At 38.2% G+C, this 17072-nt stretch overlaps 1 protein-coding gene across 1 annotated transcript in view; it reads left to right on the top strand.

Annotated features, from left to right (window-relative positions):
• Positions 1-16680, top strand: part of tubg1 (tubulin, gamma 1) — a 28582-nt gene extending 11902 nt beyond the window's left edge. Inside the window, exons 6-11 of the mRNA XM_036589957.1 lie at positions 1290-1416; positions 4877-4963; positions 9760-9909; positions 10355-10507; positions 11396-11557; positions 12153-16680. Of these exons, the coding sequence (XP_036445850.1) occupies positions 1290-1416; positions 4877-4963; positions 9760-9909; positions 10355-10507; positions 11396-11557; positions 12153-12350 (877 nt within the window). The 3' untranslated portion in view covers positions 12351-16680. The remainder of the gene's footprint in view (positions 1-1289; positions 1417-4876; positions 4964-9759; positions 9910-10354; positions 10508-11395; positions 11558-12152) is intronic.
• Positions 16681-17072: the final 392 nt, after the last annotated feature.

Genomic DNA, 17072 nt, shown 5'->3' with positions numbered 1-17072 from the left:
ATAGCTACCCTTCTTTTGTTAGAGGTTCCTGACTCCAATATACTGCCTATCCTGTATACTGCACCAGTGTGTATACTGTGTACTGTGTTGTATATACTGTACACTGCATTCTACTAATCTTAATGATGTGAAGACAGTAGAGCTGGGTATTCAGTACTTTTATGATATCGACCACTGAGTATTGATCAATTCACTGTCATTCAATACCAAATATAAACACCCAAACAAGATATGTCTGTCTTATCTGCATTTATGAGCCAGTAAGCATGCTTGTTTCAAAATCTAGACTGCTGATTGGCTAAGTTACATTCTGAATGCATGTTATTAACATCAGTGCTTCTTTATCAGTCAGTCGTTATACCCACTTCCAGCCACGCCCACTTTTAATTTGTAATTTGGTGTCGAGCCAGTTTATTCAGGTATCTGTATCAAAAAGTGTTGAACGATACTCAGCGCTAGTTGGCGATATGGAAAGCTGTCATTTTATCATTAACGATTAATCGACTTGGTTGGCTCATTGTTACAGCCCTGATTTATACCAGCTGCTATCACACCTAAATCGCCCTCTCTCTCGCTCTCGCTCGCTCTCCTGCTCTCTCTCTCTTGCTCTTTTTCTTGTGTTTTCGCTTACTCTTTTCTCTCACTCTTTCTTTCTCTTTTTGGCACTCTTCTCTTTCTTTTTTCCTCTTTTGCTTTCTCTCGTTCTTTCTTTCATTCTCCCACTTTTTTCTCGCTCTTTTTGTCTCTTTTCTATTTGCTCCCTTGTTCTTTTTGTTCTCTCATTTTTTTTCTCACTCTTTCTATTTCTCTTTTGATATATCTTGTGCTTTTTTTATTCTCTTACTTTTTCTCTTTTTTTTTCCTTTGTCTCTCACTCTTTTTTCTTTTTGTTCTCTTTTGCTCTGTCTTTCTCTCTCCAATTCTTTCTTTTGTTCTCTCTCACTTTTTTCTATCTCACTCTTTGTCCTTTTTTGTCTCCCTCTTTTTTGCTTTCTTGTTCTCTCACTTTTTTCTGTCCCTTTCTTTTGTCTTCTTTTTCCCTCTTTTTTCATTCTTTATTTTCTCTTTTGTGCTGTCTCCCTTGTTCATTCTTTTGTTCTCTCTTACTTTTCATCTCACTCTTTCTCTTTTTGTCTATTTTTTCTTTCTTTTTTCCTCTTTTGCTCTTTATCTCTTGTTCTTTTGTTTTCTTGCTTTTTTCTGTATCTCACTCTCTTTCTCTTTTGTCTCACTCCTTTTCTTTCTTTTTTTCCTCTTTTGCTCTCTCTCACTCTCTCGCTCTCTATCAGGTATCCTAAGAAGCTGGTCCAGACGTACTCTGTGTTTCCTAATCAGGATGAAATGAGTGATGTGGTGGTGCAGCCCTACAACTCACTCCTTACCCTGAAGAGACTCACTCAGAACGCAGACTGTGTGGTGAGCGCACACACACACACACACACACACACACACGCACACACACACGCACGCACACGCGCACACACATTCACCCACTAATTAGCCGAATCAACGTCAGATGAGGGTGTTCTCTGGCTGTTCTCAGGGTTTCTCTGTGTTCTCGGTAGAACAGAGCGTCTCTTCTGCGCTGGGCGCTCAGCTAACTGCACATTTCCTTTCTCCTGCTCACAGTTACACCATCCATCCCTCCAAACAGACCTCCTTTTCTTCACTCATTCCTCACTTCCGCTCCCAAAACGGCACAGGACGAGGAGGAGGAAGGGAGGACAGTTCAACTCTTCTATCATCCTCTCTTCCTCTCTGTTCTCCTCTTACCATTTCCCTTCATATTTCTAAAAATGTTTTTCAATTTTTTATAATCAGTGTTGTCGATTAATTTTTGCAGCCCTCATGAACCGGTTTTACAATCACTATAACTCTTCTCCTTTTTTTTCTTTCCATCTATCAATCTCTGTTTCTCTTTGTCACTTTATCACTTTGTCTTTTTCTATCTATTTTTCTTTTATCTGTCTCTCGTCTGCTACAACTAAAATTATCTCTTTTTTTCTCTCTGTCACTCTCTATTTCCAGTTGTTTCTCTATCTTCCTCCATATTTATAATAAAACTCACTTGCTGAGCACAGACAGAGCCGTCAGTCTGATGGAGCTGCTCTTTGCATTGGGCAGTTAATTAGGGTTCAATATTAACATGATTGAGATATTTTGCTCAGTAGTTTTTCTTCTTGATGTTTTGCATTAATGAAGCTGCCCTGCATTCAAAGTCCTTTTTTCTGCACAAGTTGTTCTATTTATGCTGTGAACATCATAATCATACTTGCAAAAATTTTGCAAGTCCAGAAATGTGTCCTAAGAGACATTTATTCTTCCTGTACTTCAGCTATCGACACACTTATGACTTATTATTTGCTTTTGGAGGTGTTTGTTCCTGATTAAAATGGGGTATAAGACAGTATAAACAATGCAAGAGGGAAATTCAAAACATAGCAAAACCCCATTTGCTTGTGGGTTTTTTTTTTTGTTTGTTTGTTTTTTGTTGGAAAATGTAAATGTACACACACATTTTATTTTCATTGGAAAGCCCAAGCTGACCTGTACATTGTGTGAACGTTTCCAGGCGAATAGACCAATAGAAATGGTCCAAAATGACTTTGTGTCATTATTTCTTGTACATAAAAGCTGAGAACTTTTTTCCTTCTTTTGTAAAGCTTTGTAATGAGTAGAGCTAGGCATTGAAGTTGAATTACTTTAATACTACCGAGTATCAAAAATTTTTTTCATTTGATACCAAATTCATAGTCTGTTTCAGTGAATAATTATACCCATTTCCATCATTTCACACTTATTTCTGGTTTAAGCCACACCCACTTTTGGATTTGTATTTTAAAAGGTGACTGTAAAAAGTATAATATTACTATTTATTTATTTAGTCCAGGTATTGGTATTTGTATTGGTATCAGCAACAATATGGGGGTAGATAAAGAAAGGACAGCCACTGTCTGCAATGCTGCATGTCGATACTGACTATGTTGGAGTATGAGTATTTGCCCTGTTATGATGGGGGAAGCTAGACAAACTTTCCTAATTTATATGCATTGCTGAATTTTTCTGAATATTATTAGAATAATCCATTGTTTTGGTTGTTGCGCTCTCTCTTAATGCATTTACACTGTCATAAATTCCATTTTCATCAGAGGCAGCAGACCAGGTAAACTTCATAAGTCATAAACCTGTGGAAAGCTGTGTTACTGTAGTGATTTCTCCTCTGCTGCTGTAATCCTTGTTTGTATTAAAATCTCAGTTCTGCTACTGTTGAGCCTTGTTTATTAATCTAGCCCTGTGGCACAGACTGGAGTTCAGCTAATGTGATTAGCATGGGCCGAGGGCGATGTTAGATTTATTGAATCAGTGCTGCACGCTAGCTCAGGCTTCTCCTCAGCCTCACAGAGATTGAGTTAGCACTGGAGCTAACGAAGCTAATGAAGTTGAGCAGAGGAATGGCTCTTGTCTTACTGCTGAGGAGTTCAGCGAGAGAGCGGTCAATATGCCCTGTCCTTCTGCTCTCTTACTGTCTCTGGCTCTGAATATCGCTACGTTTTCCCTCGGACAACAACATCATAACTCTCAATTTTTAACCCTATTTGAAAAGGCTAGTTGTCATTTATGTTGTATCAATAATTCATGATGAATGGATCAATAAAGGTAGTCCATAAAGTCCTACAAAGCAATAAAGTAAACCAATAAAGTCCTGTAAAGCTACTTTTTCTATGACGGCGATGGCATGCTGTGCAATTTCTAGCATATACGCTGCAGCCCAGAGAAGAATTGGGTGCCTGAGGGTTCCTCTCAGTGGTTCGGCCTCAGGCTTTCACATGCTTTTGCCTCAGTTACAGTCACTGTACACGAGTCCACAATAAGAAAGACACTGGTGAAAATATGGCATCCGTGGGAGAGTTACAAGGTGCAAACCACTGCTGACCAAATAGAATACAAAAGCTTGTCTCTCATTTGCCAAAAACATCTTGACCCCCAAAACTTTTGGGATAATATTCTGTGAACTGATGAGTCGAAGGTGGAACTTTCTGGAAGACATGGGTCCCTTTAAATCTGGTATAAAGCTAACACTGCATTCTGCCATGAGAACATCATACCAACAGTAAAACATGGTGGTGGTAGTGTTTTGGTCTGGAGCTCCTTTTCACCTGGATGACTTGAACCATGAATTCTGTTCTCTGCCGGAAAATCCTGAGGGAGAATGTCCACCCATCAGTTCATGGCCTTAAGCTCAAGTGCAGTTGGGTTATGCAGCAGGACAGTTATCCAAGGTACACAAGCAAGTCCACCTCTGAATGGCTCAAAAGAAACAAGTTTACGGTTTCGGAGTGGCCAAGTCGAAGTCCTGACTTAAATCCCATCGAGATGCTGTTTAAACTTTAAACAGGCAGTTAGTACTCAAAAACCCTCCAATGTAACCAAATTAAAACAATCCTGGAAAGAAGAGTGGGCCAGAATTCCTCCACAGCAATGTAAGAGACTCGTCACAAGTTATTGCAGACATTTTGATTGCAGTTATTACTGCCAAGGGTGGAACAAGAAGTTATTAGGTTTGGGGCGTATTTACTTTTTCACATGGGTGATATAGGTTTTGAATAAATCTTTATCTTCAGTGAATGGAAAGGTCATTTAAAAGCTGCATTTAGTGTTTACACATGTCTATCTTACCTTAAAATTAGTTGGATAATCTGAAACGTTTGAATGTGGCAAATTAGCAAATAGAGAAGAAATCGGGTCGGGGCAAATACTTTTTCACAGCACGGTGTCTATGTATTTGTGTATATCTGTATATATTATCAATCTCTCTCTCTCTCTCTCTCTCTCTCTCTCTCTCTCTCTCTCTCTCTCTCTCTCTCTCTCATTTCAGGTGGTGTTGGATAACACGGCTCTGAACAGAATAGCTACAGACAGACTGCACATCCAAAACCCTTCTTTCTCACAGATTAACCAACTGGTGAGACTTTTTGACGTCTATTGCTCAAATCCATCTCTGTGGAAACCTGACTCAGACATTACATAAGTGTACACTACGGTTCAAAAGTATGGAATCACTGTTTTCAATAGTGCAAAACCAGTTTGTTGCAGATACACGTAATACATAATTCTAATAGATGCTGGTACAACTGAAGAAATATTAGATATTTCCTGTAGATGATTCATCTAGAGCCCATGTGTGAAACACAAAGCCTGCGGGCCAGATCAGGCCCACGACACAATCCTATCCGGCCTGCAAAAGTATTCTAATTTTCTATTAATATCAGCCCGTTTCACAGTGCGCTGCACTACAGTCCCTAACATGCAGTGCAACCTCATGTGGGCTCCGATTCTCCTACCCCAACAACAGTCTATGGGACAGTGGTTACACCTCAGTTCTACACAATCCTACGCAGTTCTACACCAGTCATGTCACCAAACACACTAGCTGCATTTCAGCTGCAGTTCAACCAACGTAAACACTTAACATCAGCTCAGCAGTTCAAACTGAGCATAAGTTATAATAAACTTGCAGCAAAGAAAGGATACCAGTGGTCTAGTTCAAGCAGATAGGTAGGTTTAAAAGACTGAGCTCCTGAGGATGTTTACATTTTGAAAAAACAGTAATTGTAGTAATCATTTCCACACTTTTGAACAGTAGTTCACATAATAGCCAAAACTAGTTTGTGAACAGTGAATATTTATAGTGAACACAAATTAGACTTGACTTCACTGTTACCATGGAATTAGTTTTATTCCAGAACAGCAAATTCAGATACGTCAATGACAGATGTGTATGAAAAACACATGAAACTGGTTAGACGAGCGTGACTCGCTCTTGGAGGATCGAAGTTTGTTTTTCGGGAGCTCAAATCCGTGACATCTGTGAAAAACAGAATTCTGTTCTTTTTCCTGTATTAATTGTATGTGGTTTATGACCTCAGCCTCGCTCACCTAGTTAAAGCCTCATTTCCTTTGACTGACTGGTGAACTGCACTCATAATGCTTCTGTAATCTGCTTGCCATTGGCAGCTCTCAGTATTGTCTCGTATTTCATGTCCATAAATGGGGTTGTGTCTGAAGGTCAATAATACCACAAAATCACTTTGAAACTGAATATGTTCACTCAGTCTTTGTAGGTATAAATATATATTAGTGAAGTGCAGCTATTTTTCTTCACATGTGAACTTATCATTCCTTGACAGTTCCATGGACAAGGAAGAGTCCATTCTCACATCAAATTTAAGGAAAAATACCATATTTGTTCTGCTTGGTTTAAAGTGATGAAATTTTTTGTAGTCATACTTTGGAGGAACATCTAACGGCACTTATTTGATTTTATTAGAGTACACGTCCCTTTTTTTACTTTCACCCACAACCAAATTTGAATTTTCTATTGCTTTATGACCAAAGAAACCATCATATGATCAGATAAGGCCATATAGTTTGATCTATTTTAAGCCATTCTTGGATTTTTTTTTAAGTGACATCAGAAAACACACAGACCAAGAGAAACGAAGGAAATGTAGCATTTTACATATGAACATTAATGGGTTAAATGTTGGTTTAAAGGATTCACTAAAAGACTTAAATAGCTGACACAAAGCTCTGCATCATAATCCCAGTCATAAACATAAAGTATTAATTTTATTGTTTTTTTCACATAACAGGTTTAAAATATTAAGCTTCTTTAATAGGATTTTTGCTTATTATGCGATGAGCATAAATTCCCAGTAATCGCTTATGAATTACTGCATGAGACAGAACACTAATTATTCTAATGCTAACAACTGCTGCTAGCAAGCAGTGATATTCACCTTGAGCAGAATGCTTCTCTTTCTGTTTGGAGATTTTTTGAGAATTGTTTGAATTGAGCTTTTTAATATGAGTAAAACTGAGGTGCACGTGCCTCAAAAATTTAGATTCAAAGTACTAATGTAGGATCAGCTCCACCCTGCCAAAGAATGGTGTTCTTTCAGGTGTGTAGGATAGTTTGGCGAATTTGTTATTTTTACCCTTTACCCCAATGTAGTTAATGTAATAATGTAGCTAACACATTCAGAAGGGTTGTGTAAACTGCATGCCTGAAGTGTCAAGGGGAAATCCACCAATTTTCCAATATTTTTGCAAAATTTAATCACTAAAATGTAAACAACCATTCTGAATGGTTTTATGTGAAATGGTTCATTGTAGAGGAACTTTTTCAGGACTGTTCTGGAGTGATTCTGTAAGACAGTGTTTACCCGGTCCTCAGGGTTCCCTAGATGGTCGACACTTTTCCTTCATCCCTGTGTGTTGTGAGTTAGGTTGGACCAAAATGGGGACTTTCTGAGAGGCCCTGAGGACCAGGCTGGGAAACACTGCTGTAAAAAGTCAGTCTGAAGCCCTGAGTATAAAGCACAGTGTTCATCTCAAATGCTGTGGAAATACTAACATATTAATATAAGCCTCATTTTCAGCCACTCCTTATTTTTGCTGTATTGAAAAAAATTGGAATTCGAAATTTTTGAATCATTACACCCACAAATATTTCCATTAGAGACATAACACATGATTTTCCCCTTTTCCCCTCACACATAAGTGAGCAGATTACTGTAGCTGAGCCTTGTCCAGCTATGAATCATTGAACACTGTCGGTACTGCATGTGCTTAAATCTACCCATTAATTCTGTCCTCAGGCGTCATCACCATCTATACTCCTATAAAACCTCTACTGGGACACCTTTTTAAAGGGTGGTGAAGCACAGCCTGCTGAGATCTTGTTAAAGTACAGTTAAACTTGATAAATGATCATTTGAGTTGTTCACAACAGGGCATAAATGGGTGGTGAACATTTTTCTTCTGAAACCTGTACCTGTGGTTTTGCAGAAGACTAAGGCGCTTAAGCGGCAGCCAGGCTGAAGGGCCGGTCAGACATGTAATCACGTCACAAGCTCTAGACTTAAATTAACTAATAGTCAGTTTGCGAAAGCACCTGTTACGTTAACTGTCTGTGCAGCTATATGTACCAGACATATGTAGAGTCGTATATTACTTTTACTGAGAAAAGTGTGTGTGGCACTCCTGTTCATTTCTCTTGAAGTCTACGTTGGAATTAGCCCGTGCATTTTGCTGCAGGGCTCGGCGGTTTTGCCCCGAGGCGTTTTCATTTCAGCCGTGCCATTAGTCAAAGTGTGACTGTATTTCATGTCAGTTAGAAACTCGTCTCTCCTGTCAGTCTGTCTGTATTTCATAAGTATAACTGCATTTAAGCAGATGACAACTTATGAACACACCCTCATGACTAAGTTGGGGCAAAGAGTGGTAAACATTGAACATCGTCACATTTTGTTTTTGTTTTTACTTTCTTTCATATCCGCAATGGTAATGTCAGTCCACTCAAAATCTTCAGGAAAACATTTGTTCCTCATCTTACTTGGTTTTCAGTGTAACTACATTAATTGGCACAGTGACATGTTAAAGATTTCTCTTAAAGGGTTGTAAACATGCTTACTCCCCTCCTACAGTGGTGCAGCAGTTGTCTCCACTGGGATATTCTGGTTTAAAGGGTACAAAAACCCCCTTCTGATGATGTGTTGTGAAGGTGGGAGAAACTTTAGAAAAATTTGAAAAACTAACTGTAACTAAGAAGCTAAAGGTACTCTTAGCAAAGTTGCTGGCTATCCCAGCTCTTTACCTCAGTTTGGCTCCTTGGTGTCCATTTTAATGAAGATAGAAGTGGAAGATAGAAGTAGACGTTACTTAAAATATGTACATAAATGAGCTCATTCTGGTGCAGGTTCATGGTGTACTCTGGTGCATCTTCTGAGAAATTTCAGACTGCAAGTGATTTCCAAAGCCAAGCCCACCTGCTTTACATATTAAATGAACAAAGTGTTTCCTGTCATTATTGCAGAGTTTTCATAATTAAGCTAACCAGCAAGAAACTTTAGCTGTGCTGAAAATACTTTTCTGCATGCAGCAGAGACAGAGGGCAGTTCACCCTAGCAGCTATCAAAGGTCCCATTATGGCTGTGTTTTAACAGTAAAAGTGAATAAAACATTACATGTACATATTAATTTCCAACCCCAGATGGGGATCAGAAGAGCTTAGCTGCTGTACAGTAATATATCCAGTCACTTTAGCTTGGTTGTTTTACTGCAGCTAATCACGCTGAAGTAAGTTGAAGGTACAAAGCACATCTGCATTTATTTTCGGTTCCGTGCACTCAAGCTAAACTTAACCTAACAATAAGTAGAAGGAGTAGAGCTGTGCGGTAGGTAAAGGTAGCAGTATAGTGCTTAGCAGAGAGAACTAGCAGACAGCTTCTTAACAAATCTGTCTCTCTCGGACTACTGGGACACGCGCCCGCACACTTCAAAAACATAAACTACAATATCCCAACATATTTACAAGCTGTTAAACAGTAAGTTAGTAACTCTCTAGTTTTTTCAGTTCTTTTCTCAAGACGGCAATTATCGCCTTTCATGCATGTCCATTGGGTTACTTGTCAGTCATTGACAATATTCGATTACATCGACCTATCGTGCAGGCCTAGATAGAATAGATGTTCTTCTTTATGAATTTTGTTCAGCTTGCTAGGCTAGTAGTCAGGATTGGTTGACACCACAGGGATTTTTAATGGTTGTATGATATATTTAACATTTTTAATGGATGAAAACATGAAAACAGTATCATGAATTCTGTGTAACTGAAGAGGCTGAGGGATATGTTGATGTGTTGCATTAAACTAATGCTCCTTTAGCAGACTTTACTTACTTACTTATTTTTAACAGGTCTCCACCATCATGTCTGCTAGCACAACAACGCTGCGTTACCCTGGATACATGAACAACGATTTGATTGGGTTGATTGCATCCCTCATCCCTACTCCTCGTCTCCACTTTCTCATGACTGGTTATACACCATTGACCACTGACCAATCAGTAAGCAGTGACCAATTCTACAAAGTAGATCCTGACCAATTATATTGTTTGATCAGTTAAATTGACTCATATTAATTCCTTGAATTTTCAGTGAAAATCGTACCAGTGTAGCACTGGTATTTATACATTTTATATTGTAACAGGCAGGCAGCTCTAATGTGAGGATGTTTGTATTATTTCAGACTTTGAGAGCATCTGCTGATAAAGTCTGAGAAATTTTGACAGTTAAGAACTGACAGTCTTATTAGCCAGTATTGTTTAACTAAAACTGTTGGGGACTTTAATTTTTGATCATATTAAACTTTATCAGCCGATATTACTGGATTTTTAAATTGCTTAAAATCAGCAACTTCATTACTTTTTCATTGATTTTTAGCCCATATTACATCATCTACTTTATCTATTCTTGCATTTTCTTCCACTTTTTCTCCCCTTCTCTTTGTAGGTAGCAAGTGTGAGGAAGACTACGGTTCTGGACGTGATGAGGAGGCTCCTGCAGCCAAAGAACGTCATGGTGTCCACAGGCCGAGACCGCCAGACCAACCACTGTTATATTGCCATTCTAAACATCATCCAGGGAGAGGTGGATCCTACACAGGTGCGCTTTTAATTATTAGCAATTAGCAGCCCTCAGTGGATGCAGTTTGAATCACCACCCTCAGATTATGATTCATCAAAGCATTTTTTCCATTTATACACATTAAACGCATTGCCGTCACTGCACTTCACCCCTTATCTGCCTTTCTATTTGTGAGATCAGTAAAATACACTATGTGGCCAAAAGGACCCCTCCTAATTACTGAGTTCAGGAGTTTCAGACACACCCTTTGCTGACAGGTGTATAAAATCAAGCACATAGCCATGCAATCTCCATAGGCAAATATTGGCAGTAGAATGGGTTGTACTGAAGAGCTCATTGATTTTAAAAACGGCACTGTCATATGATGGCACCTTTTGTCATGTCAGTTTGTGAAATTTCTGCCCTGCTAGATCTGCCCCTGTCAAGTGTAAGTGCTATTATTGTGAAATCAAAGCATCTAAATGCAACAACAGCTCAGTCACAAAGCAGTAGACCACACAAACTCCCAGGGTGGCCCCCCCAAATGCTAAAATGCATAAAAATTGCCTGTCCTCCACTTTTGGGATAAACTGGGACGTCGATTTTGAGCCAGACCTTCTTGTCCAACATCATTGCCCGACCTCACAAATACTCTTTTGACTGAATAGACACAAACTCCCACAGACATCCTCCAAAATGTTATAGCTGTAAAGAGGGGCAACTCCATATTAATGTCTCTTGTTTTAAAACAGGATGCCCATAAAGGGCTGATTGTCAGGTGTCCAAACTTTTGCCCAAATAGTGTAAAAGTTAACCACCAAAACTAATTTGCTTCATATTAGTTAGTGTAATTACATTTTGTGTTTGCAGCATGATGTAAAAGTAATCATTCTCTTTGTTATGCACTCTGTTTCTCTCTTCTCTTAGGTCCATAAGAGCCTTCAGAGGATTCGAGAAAGGAAATTGGCTAATTTTATCCCATGGGGTCCTGCCAGTATCCAGGTGGCACTCTCCCGCAGATCTCCTTATTTGCCGTCTGCCCACCGCGTCAGTGGCCTTATGATGGCCAATCACACCAGCATCTCCTCAGTAAGCCCCTCCCACAACCCTTGGTTATAACAGTGATGCTCATTAACCGCACGAGGAGGGTTAGTTGTAACACACTAAAGCTCTAGAAGTGAACAATGACAGATGTCCATATATCCATCATAAAAAAAAAGTTTGTTTTATTTTATGATCATCAATTTCATTATGGTGGTATTGGCTATTCTACAAAAATAAATTTGCCAGTGTTTTACACAGCTATACAGGTATACAAGTACACAGATATCCATCCACTTTATTCCATACTTTATTTACTCTTTATTGGGAAAATCAAACTCTTGCTGCACTTCGGTGCCGTTGCTGTTGGCGGTGTCAATTTTACATCACTGAATAACAGAATATCTACTTTACCTTCGCCCGTCTTCCGTCATAACGTAAACATAGCGTAACTGATGTCTTTTGGAAAATCCTTACTGACATTTTAATTCTGGCCGAGTGAGACTGGCCGAGATCTATGACTTGAGTGCCGTCTTCAGAAAATCTGTATTTGTACTAACTTGTCTGCACTTATGTTTTCTCACCTCATTTGTCTTTTCATGTCTCTTCTCTCCTTTTCTCTTTCTCTCCGTCCCTCCCTCAGCTGTTCGACAGGACGTGCCGTCAGTACGATAAGCTGCGTAAGCGTGAGGCCTTCCTGGAGCAGTTCCGTAAAGAAGACATGTTCAAAGACAACTTTGACGAGTTGGACGACTCGCGGGAGGTGGTGCAGCACCTGATCGATGAGTACAGCGCAGCTACACGGCCCGACTACATCTCGTGGGGAACGCAGGAGCAGTGAATCTACCCCTAACCAACAAACCAGCATGTAGCAGTGAGCAAGCCAGTGGGTTCTGGACTTGTCTTCTAAAGCTGAGATGTGGTTTTGTCTCCTGCAGGTTATTACACATGAAATGAGGTGTTGAACTTGCTCCTAAAAAGAGGCCCGTGTTTTCAAGACCCTCCGTTCAGTGAGTCAGCGTAGCCTCTGTTTCTTCTGTGCAGTATATTAGAAGTGTATGCGGAGACTACTGCAGTTCTAAGTGTGTGGACCTTTAGCATAATATAATGTGTATTCCTCAGTGTGCAGGCCTGTATATTAGGGCTGCATGATATGGACAAAAAAAGCACATTGTAATTATATTCATACTGCAGTTGCGATATGCTTTGCAGTATATTAAACATTTGATGCAACATGTTGACCTGTGGATTTTGACACAAATTTATCACATTTGTGAATGTCTTGATTTATCCAAACACCCAACGAACATCTCTGATTGGTCAGAATGCTCATAGCACCCCATAAAGTATAGTGATTGGTTAGAAGCTCATTTGCATATTGCCTTTTGCAGTGTAACTAGTTAGTAATGCCTAACAGACGTTATTGTGCAGCCCTATTATATAAGAGTGCTACATAACTTGTATGTGCCTATATGCTTTCTCAAAATGATGCTTGATGTAGTGAAGATGCTCATCATTCTCTTGCTATCTCTTGTTTGCTATTTTCTCTCTCTGTCTCTCTCCCTCTCTTTCTCACACACACAATAGCAATGATCAGAAAAGTATGGAAGCCTGTTTTCACCACAAAAAAACAAAGTATACTTTTCTCATTATTATGACTTAATCTCATTACAAGATCTCATCATTTGGAGACACTAAGTCATAATATTGAGGTAGTGTTTTATAACTAAGAAACTGTCATTATGAGATACTATGAGACAGTAATTCATAAGTGAGAATTTTGATAATTCAGATATCTGATTGTCTTCATATTTAACAGTTGACATACTATCTCAGTTGTGATATACTCTCATAATTATTAGTATCTCATAATGACATACCATCCCTCAATTACAAGATACTATGTCAAAATTATGAACAACTATTTTACAACTATCACTTAGAAGTAGCATCTCGTAATTTACTCGCTGACTTATGATCTCATAATACCATTTCTCAGTTATAAGTATACAAAATACAAATAATATTCTTTTGTTATCTCGTGACTCCATGATTGAGATACCAAGTGGTAGTTGTATCACACTTTTACTGAGAGTTACTGAGAATACTGGCATTTGAGATACTACTGAGAAACTATACTATTTTTTTTTGTTATCTCATTTGATTACGAAAACATGATTGAGATACTAAGTGATAGTAATTCATAGGTATGAGATAATTGAGCTTATATAGTTTCTTGTAATTATGAGTTACTATGAGACACTTTCTCACCATTATGAGAGAGTCATATAATTATCATGAGTCATAATGATGTTAATGTAATTATTATGACTTAACAAATGGCTCCCCCCTCCCCAGGTGGTGGAAATGGGCTTCCATAGAAAAGTCACAGTTCTATTTTTATATTCTGCTCTTTTTACCACAGTGTACTTCAGGTTAACACAGACACACACACCTACGCACTCACTTCTTACTCCTACACACGTGCTTGCCTTCACGACCACACACACACTCTCTTTCCTGAGTAAGCAGATAAGGCAGGGTGGTCTCTCCGTGGGGCGGCTGGCTGAAAGCTGCTCTGAAGGAGAGGTTTGGGGGGGTGGTGGAAGGATGGAAGGAACGATAAGCCTTTTTGGAAAGAAATTCAAGAAAGATCCGAGTAGCTCATGACTGCACTTTCTCTGTTAAACTGGCGCTCTGCTTCTGCTTATCATAAGCACTCACTCAAGCTTCTCCATGAAGCAAAGCACTGGCTTTCATTCAGGGGTTTTCAGACCGATTGTGTCGTTTCACTTTTTATCTGTTGGTCACAGTTTTTTCCACACAAATGTTTTAAATAAGGCGGCTCATCGTGCAGGGAATCTTTCAGCATACTGATAATCACACGTCAAAAGACAAGGCCCTCTTTCTCGCTGGTAACTTTCAGCAGACGATCAGAAGCCTTTAGCTGAATGTTAGACCTTGCTGCATTCCTTCAATCAGTACTCAGCATTTAGAAACCTCAGACTGTGTAGATATAACTTCTTAAATCCAGATGAACTAGGGGCTGATGTAAATGCACTTATGGATAAAGAGAGGCTGTTTCTCAACCCCAATTCTTATATATATCATCACTGTCCTATCACAAGTTCATAACTTTTTTACATCAAATTTTATTCATTTACATTATTTGAAAACTTGAGCTGTCCTCCACGTTGTTTGCACGTTTCATGAGTAATGGACGAAAAAAAACCCAACTCAAATTGCTTTAGCTTTTTTAACCATTCAGAAGTTTGGAATCAGTGTTTTCAGTAGTATGAATAAAAGTTTAATGCAGATACATATAAAATTATTCTAGTATAATAACAATGAGCCTTATTCACCAACAATTCTTAGGAAGAAATTCACTTTATTCACTAACTGTTCTTAAGAAAACCCTCTTACGCTGTTTTCACAAAGATTCTGATATTCACTAGTGTTTTCTTATTTGGGATTTGTTCTTAGGTAAGAAGAGAATCTATGCACACTTAAGTGCACAAAAGTGTGAACATTTCTGTGTTTTAAGAACCTGTCATGAATCTGACGTAGACTTTTTCTTAGGAACTTTCTCGAACAATTTTAAGAAAAAACTTGGCTTCATTCAGTAATATCTTCCTAAGATCTTAAAGTCTACATTAAATTCCTGACGTTTTCTTAAAACTCAAAATTGTTCGTACTTTTGTGCACTAATGTTGTATGTATATTAGAAGAGCAAATCTCAAAGAAGAAATCATTGGCGAATGTCAGAATTAACGTAGTCTTTACGAAGAAATTTCTTCTTAAGATCACTTGGTGAATGAGGCCCACTGTTTTATTGGTTTCTGCTTGGAGGAAGCCGTAAAAATGTATTAATTTTTTGAAGATTGATAGCTGTAGACGATAATTAAAAAAGCTATATAAGACTGACAATGAACATGACTGTTGGAGCAAAACCTTGTATCTCCAAAAAAGCAATTTACATGAGAAGGAAAAACATTCTTGCATTGCAATGTAAGTTAATATAGCAAGATTATCGTAACTCATTTTTGACCATTTCTATTGGTCTGTTTGTCTTTTTTTATATGGTGCAAACAGCAGCTGGCAGTTTCAAATTATGTACAAATAAATAAAAACAAAAATGGAGATATAAGGTTTTCTTCCAACAGCAACAATATAATTAAATCAGTGAAGCTCTGATTTAAAATTAAATCCAATTAAAATGCAAAGTTCATAAAACTAATATTTCTCATGACACATTTGAAAAAGTGGTGCCCAAATCCTGCTGATAAAATAGTAATTTTGACTTTCGTAGTAATTACATGATGATAAGTTATTATAAATTTCTCGAATTAAAGTTTATTATTTAATTACTCTCTTTGACCATTTCATAACTTCTTGTTCCTGAAATACTTTGTGAATAAATCATTGGTTTACGTGTTGATGTCTAGTTTAACACGTTCCAATCTACAATCTGTAAGTTATTATTGAAAAACGATTATTAATGCGACACCTGATTCCAAACTTTTGAATGGCCGTGATGAGGTTTCGTTATAACAGGGACAATTTGGGTCCTTATCAGTACATTTTGATTAGGACTGAGACTCCAACTCATTAGCACTAAAGTCTCTCTTCAGCTGAAACACCTTCAAATGTGACTATTGGTCAGATATTGTTGCTAAAATAATAATAAAAAAAAAACACCAAACAAAAATCTACTTAAAAATGATCATTTTTATCCGTGTTAATGTAACTAGGTTATATTCTAGATCATTTCTGTTGGTCCCTCGATCATTAAATCTTGCATCTGGTGTAAAAACAAATATACAGTGATGAGGTTTTGATACGACTGTGATGATCTATTCTTTTGACTATCTAATGTTGATATTTGCTCTTCTGTACTTTTAGGACCCAAATCAGAACATTTTCCTCACTGTTTCAGGCTCAGTCATGTGACCTCAGTGTTAAACATGGTAATGTTTTATTTATTGGTTCTTTCTGTAACAGTTAAAATGCCTTCATTGTGGAACTCTTGTCATTCTGAGCCTCTTCTCTTTGCTGCACTTTCCTGTTTGTTCTCTCTGTCCTCACGTCTTTCTGTTCTGTACAGTGTGTGTGGTCAGAAAATGCGTTTACTTGAAGTAGGTGACTTGAATAAATGATTTTCTATGAGCAGAGCTTTCACTGTTTTATTACCGAGTCATGATTTGTGTACGAGCTGGGGGAGCGAAACTAATCTGCTGCTTAAACAAACGGTTCCACCAAATCATGTCCGACAGCAAATCGTTTTCCGTGAACTAAGAAAATACTGATGTCCTGTCAAATATACAGAGCACTCAATAAGTACTGGGACAATAAAAGCAAACCTGTTTTTGCTGTAAGGCCTGTTTGTAAGCAGAAAGTGCAGAATCTAATGTTTTGTGTATGTTTGATCATGTGTTTTTAATCATGTAGGAGCTAAAACACTTTGTTTAGAGGCCAGTTTTAGGATTTTTTTTTTCTGGTTCCGTCAGTTTCATACAATACACACATCTCTTTGAGCTGGATACATTTACAGCAGTAAAGCTGG

The sequence above is a fragment of the Colossoma macropomum genome, unplaced genomic scaffold (assembly GCF_904425465.1).
Source record: "Colossoma macropomum unplaced genomic scaffold, Colossoma_macropomum, whole genome shotgun sequence".
NCBI lineage: Eukaryota > Metazoa > Chordata > Actinopteri > Characiformes > Serrasalmidae > Colossoma > Colossoma macropomum.
The sequence above is the reverse complement of the archived record's forward strand: the minus strand, read 5'-3'. Positions and strand labels throughout refer to the sequence as shown.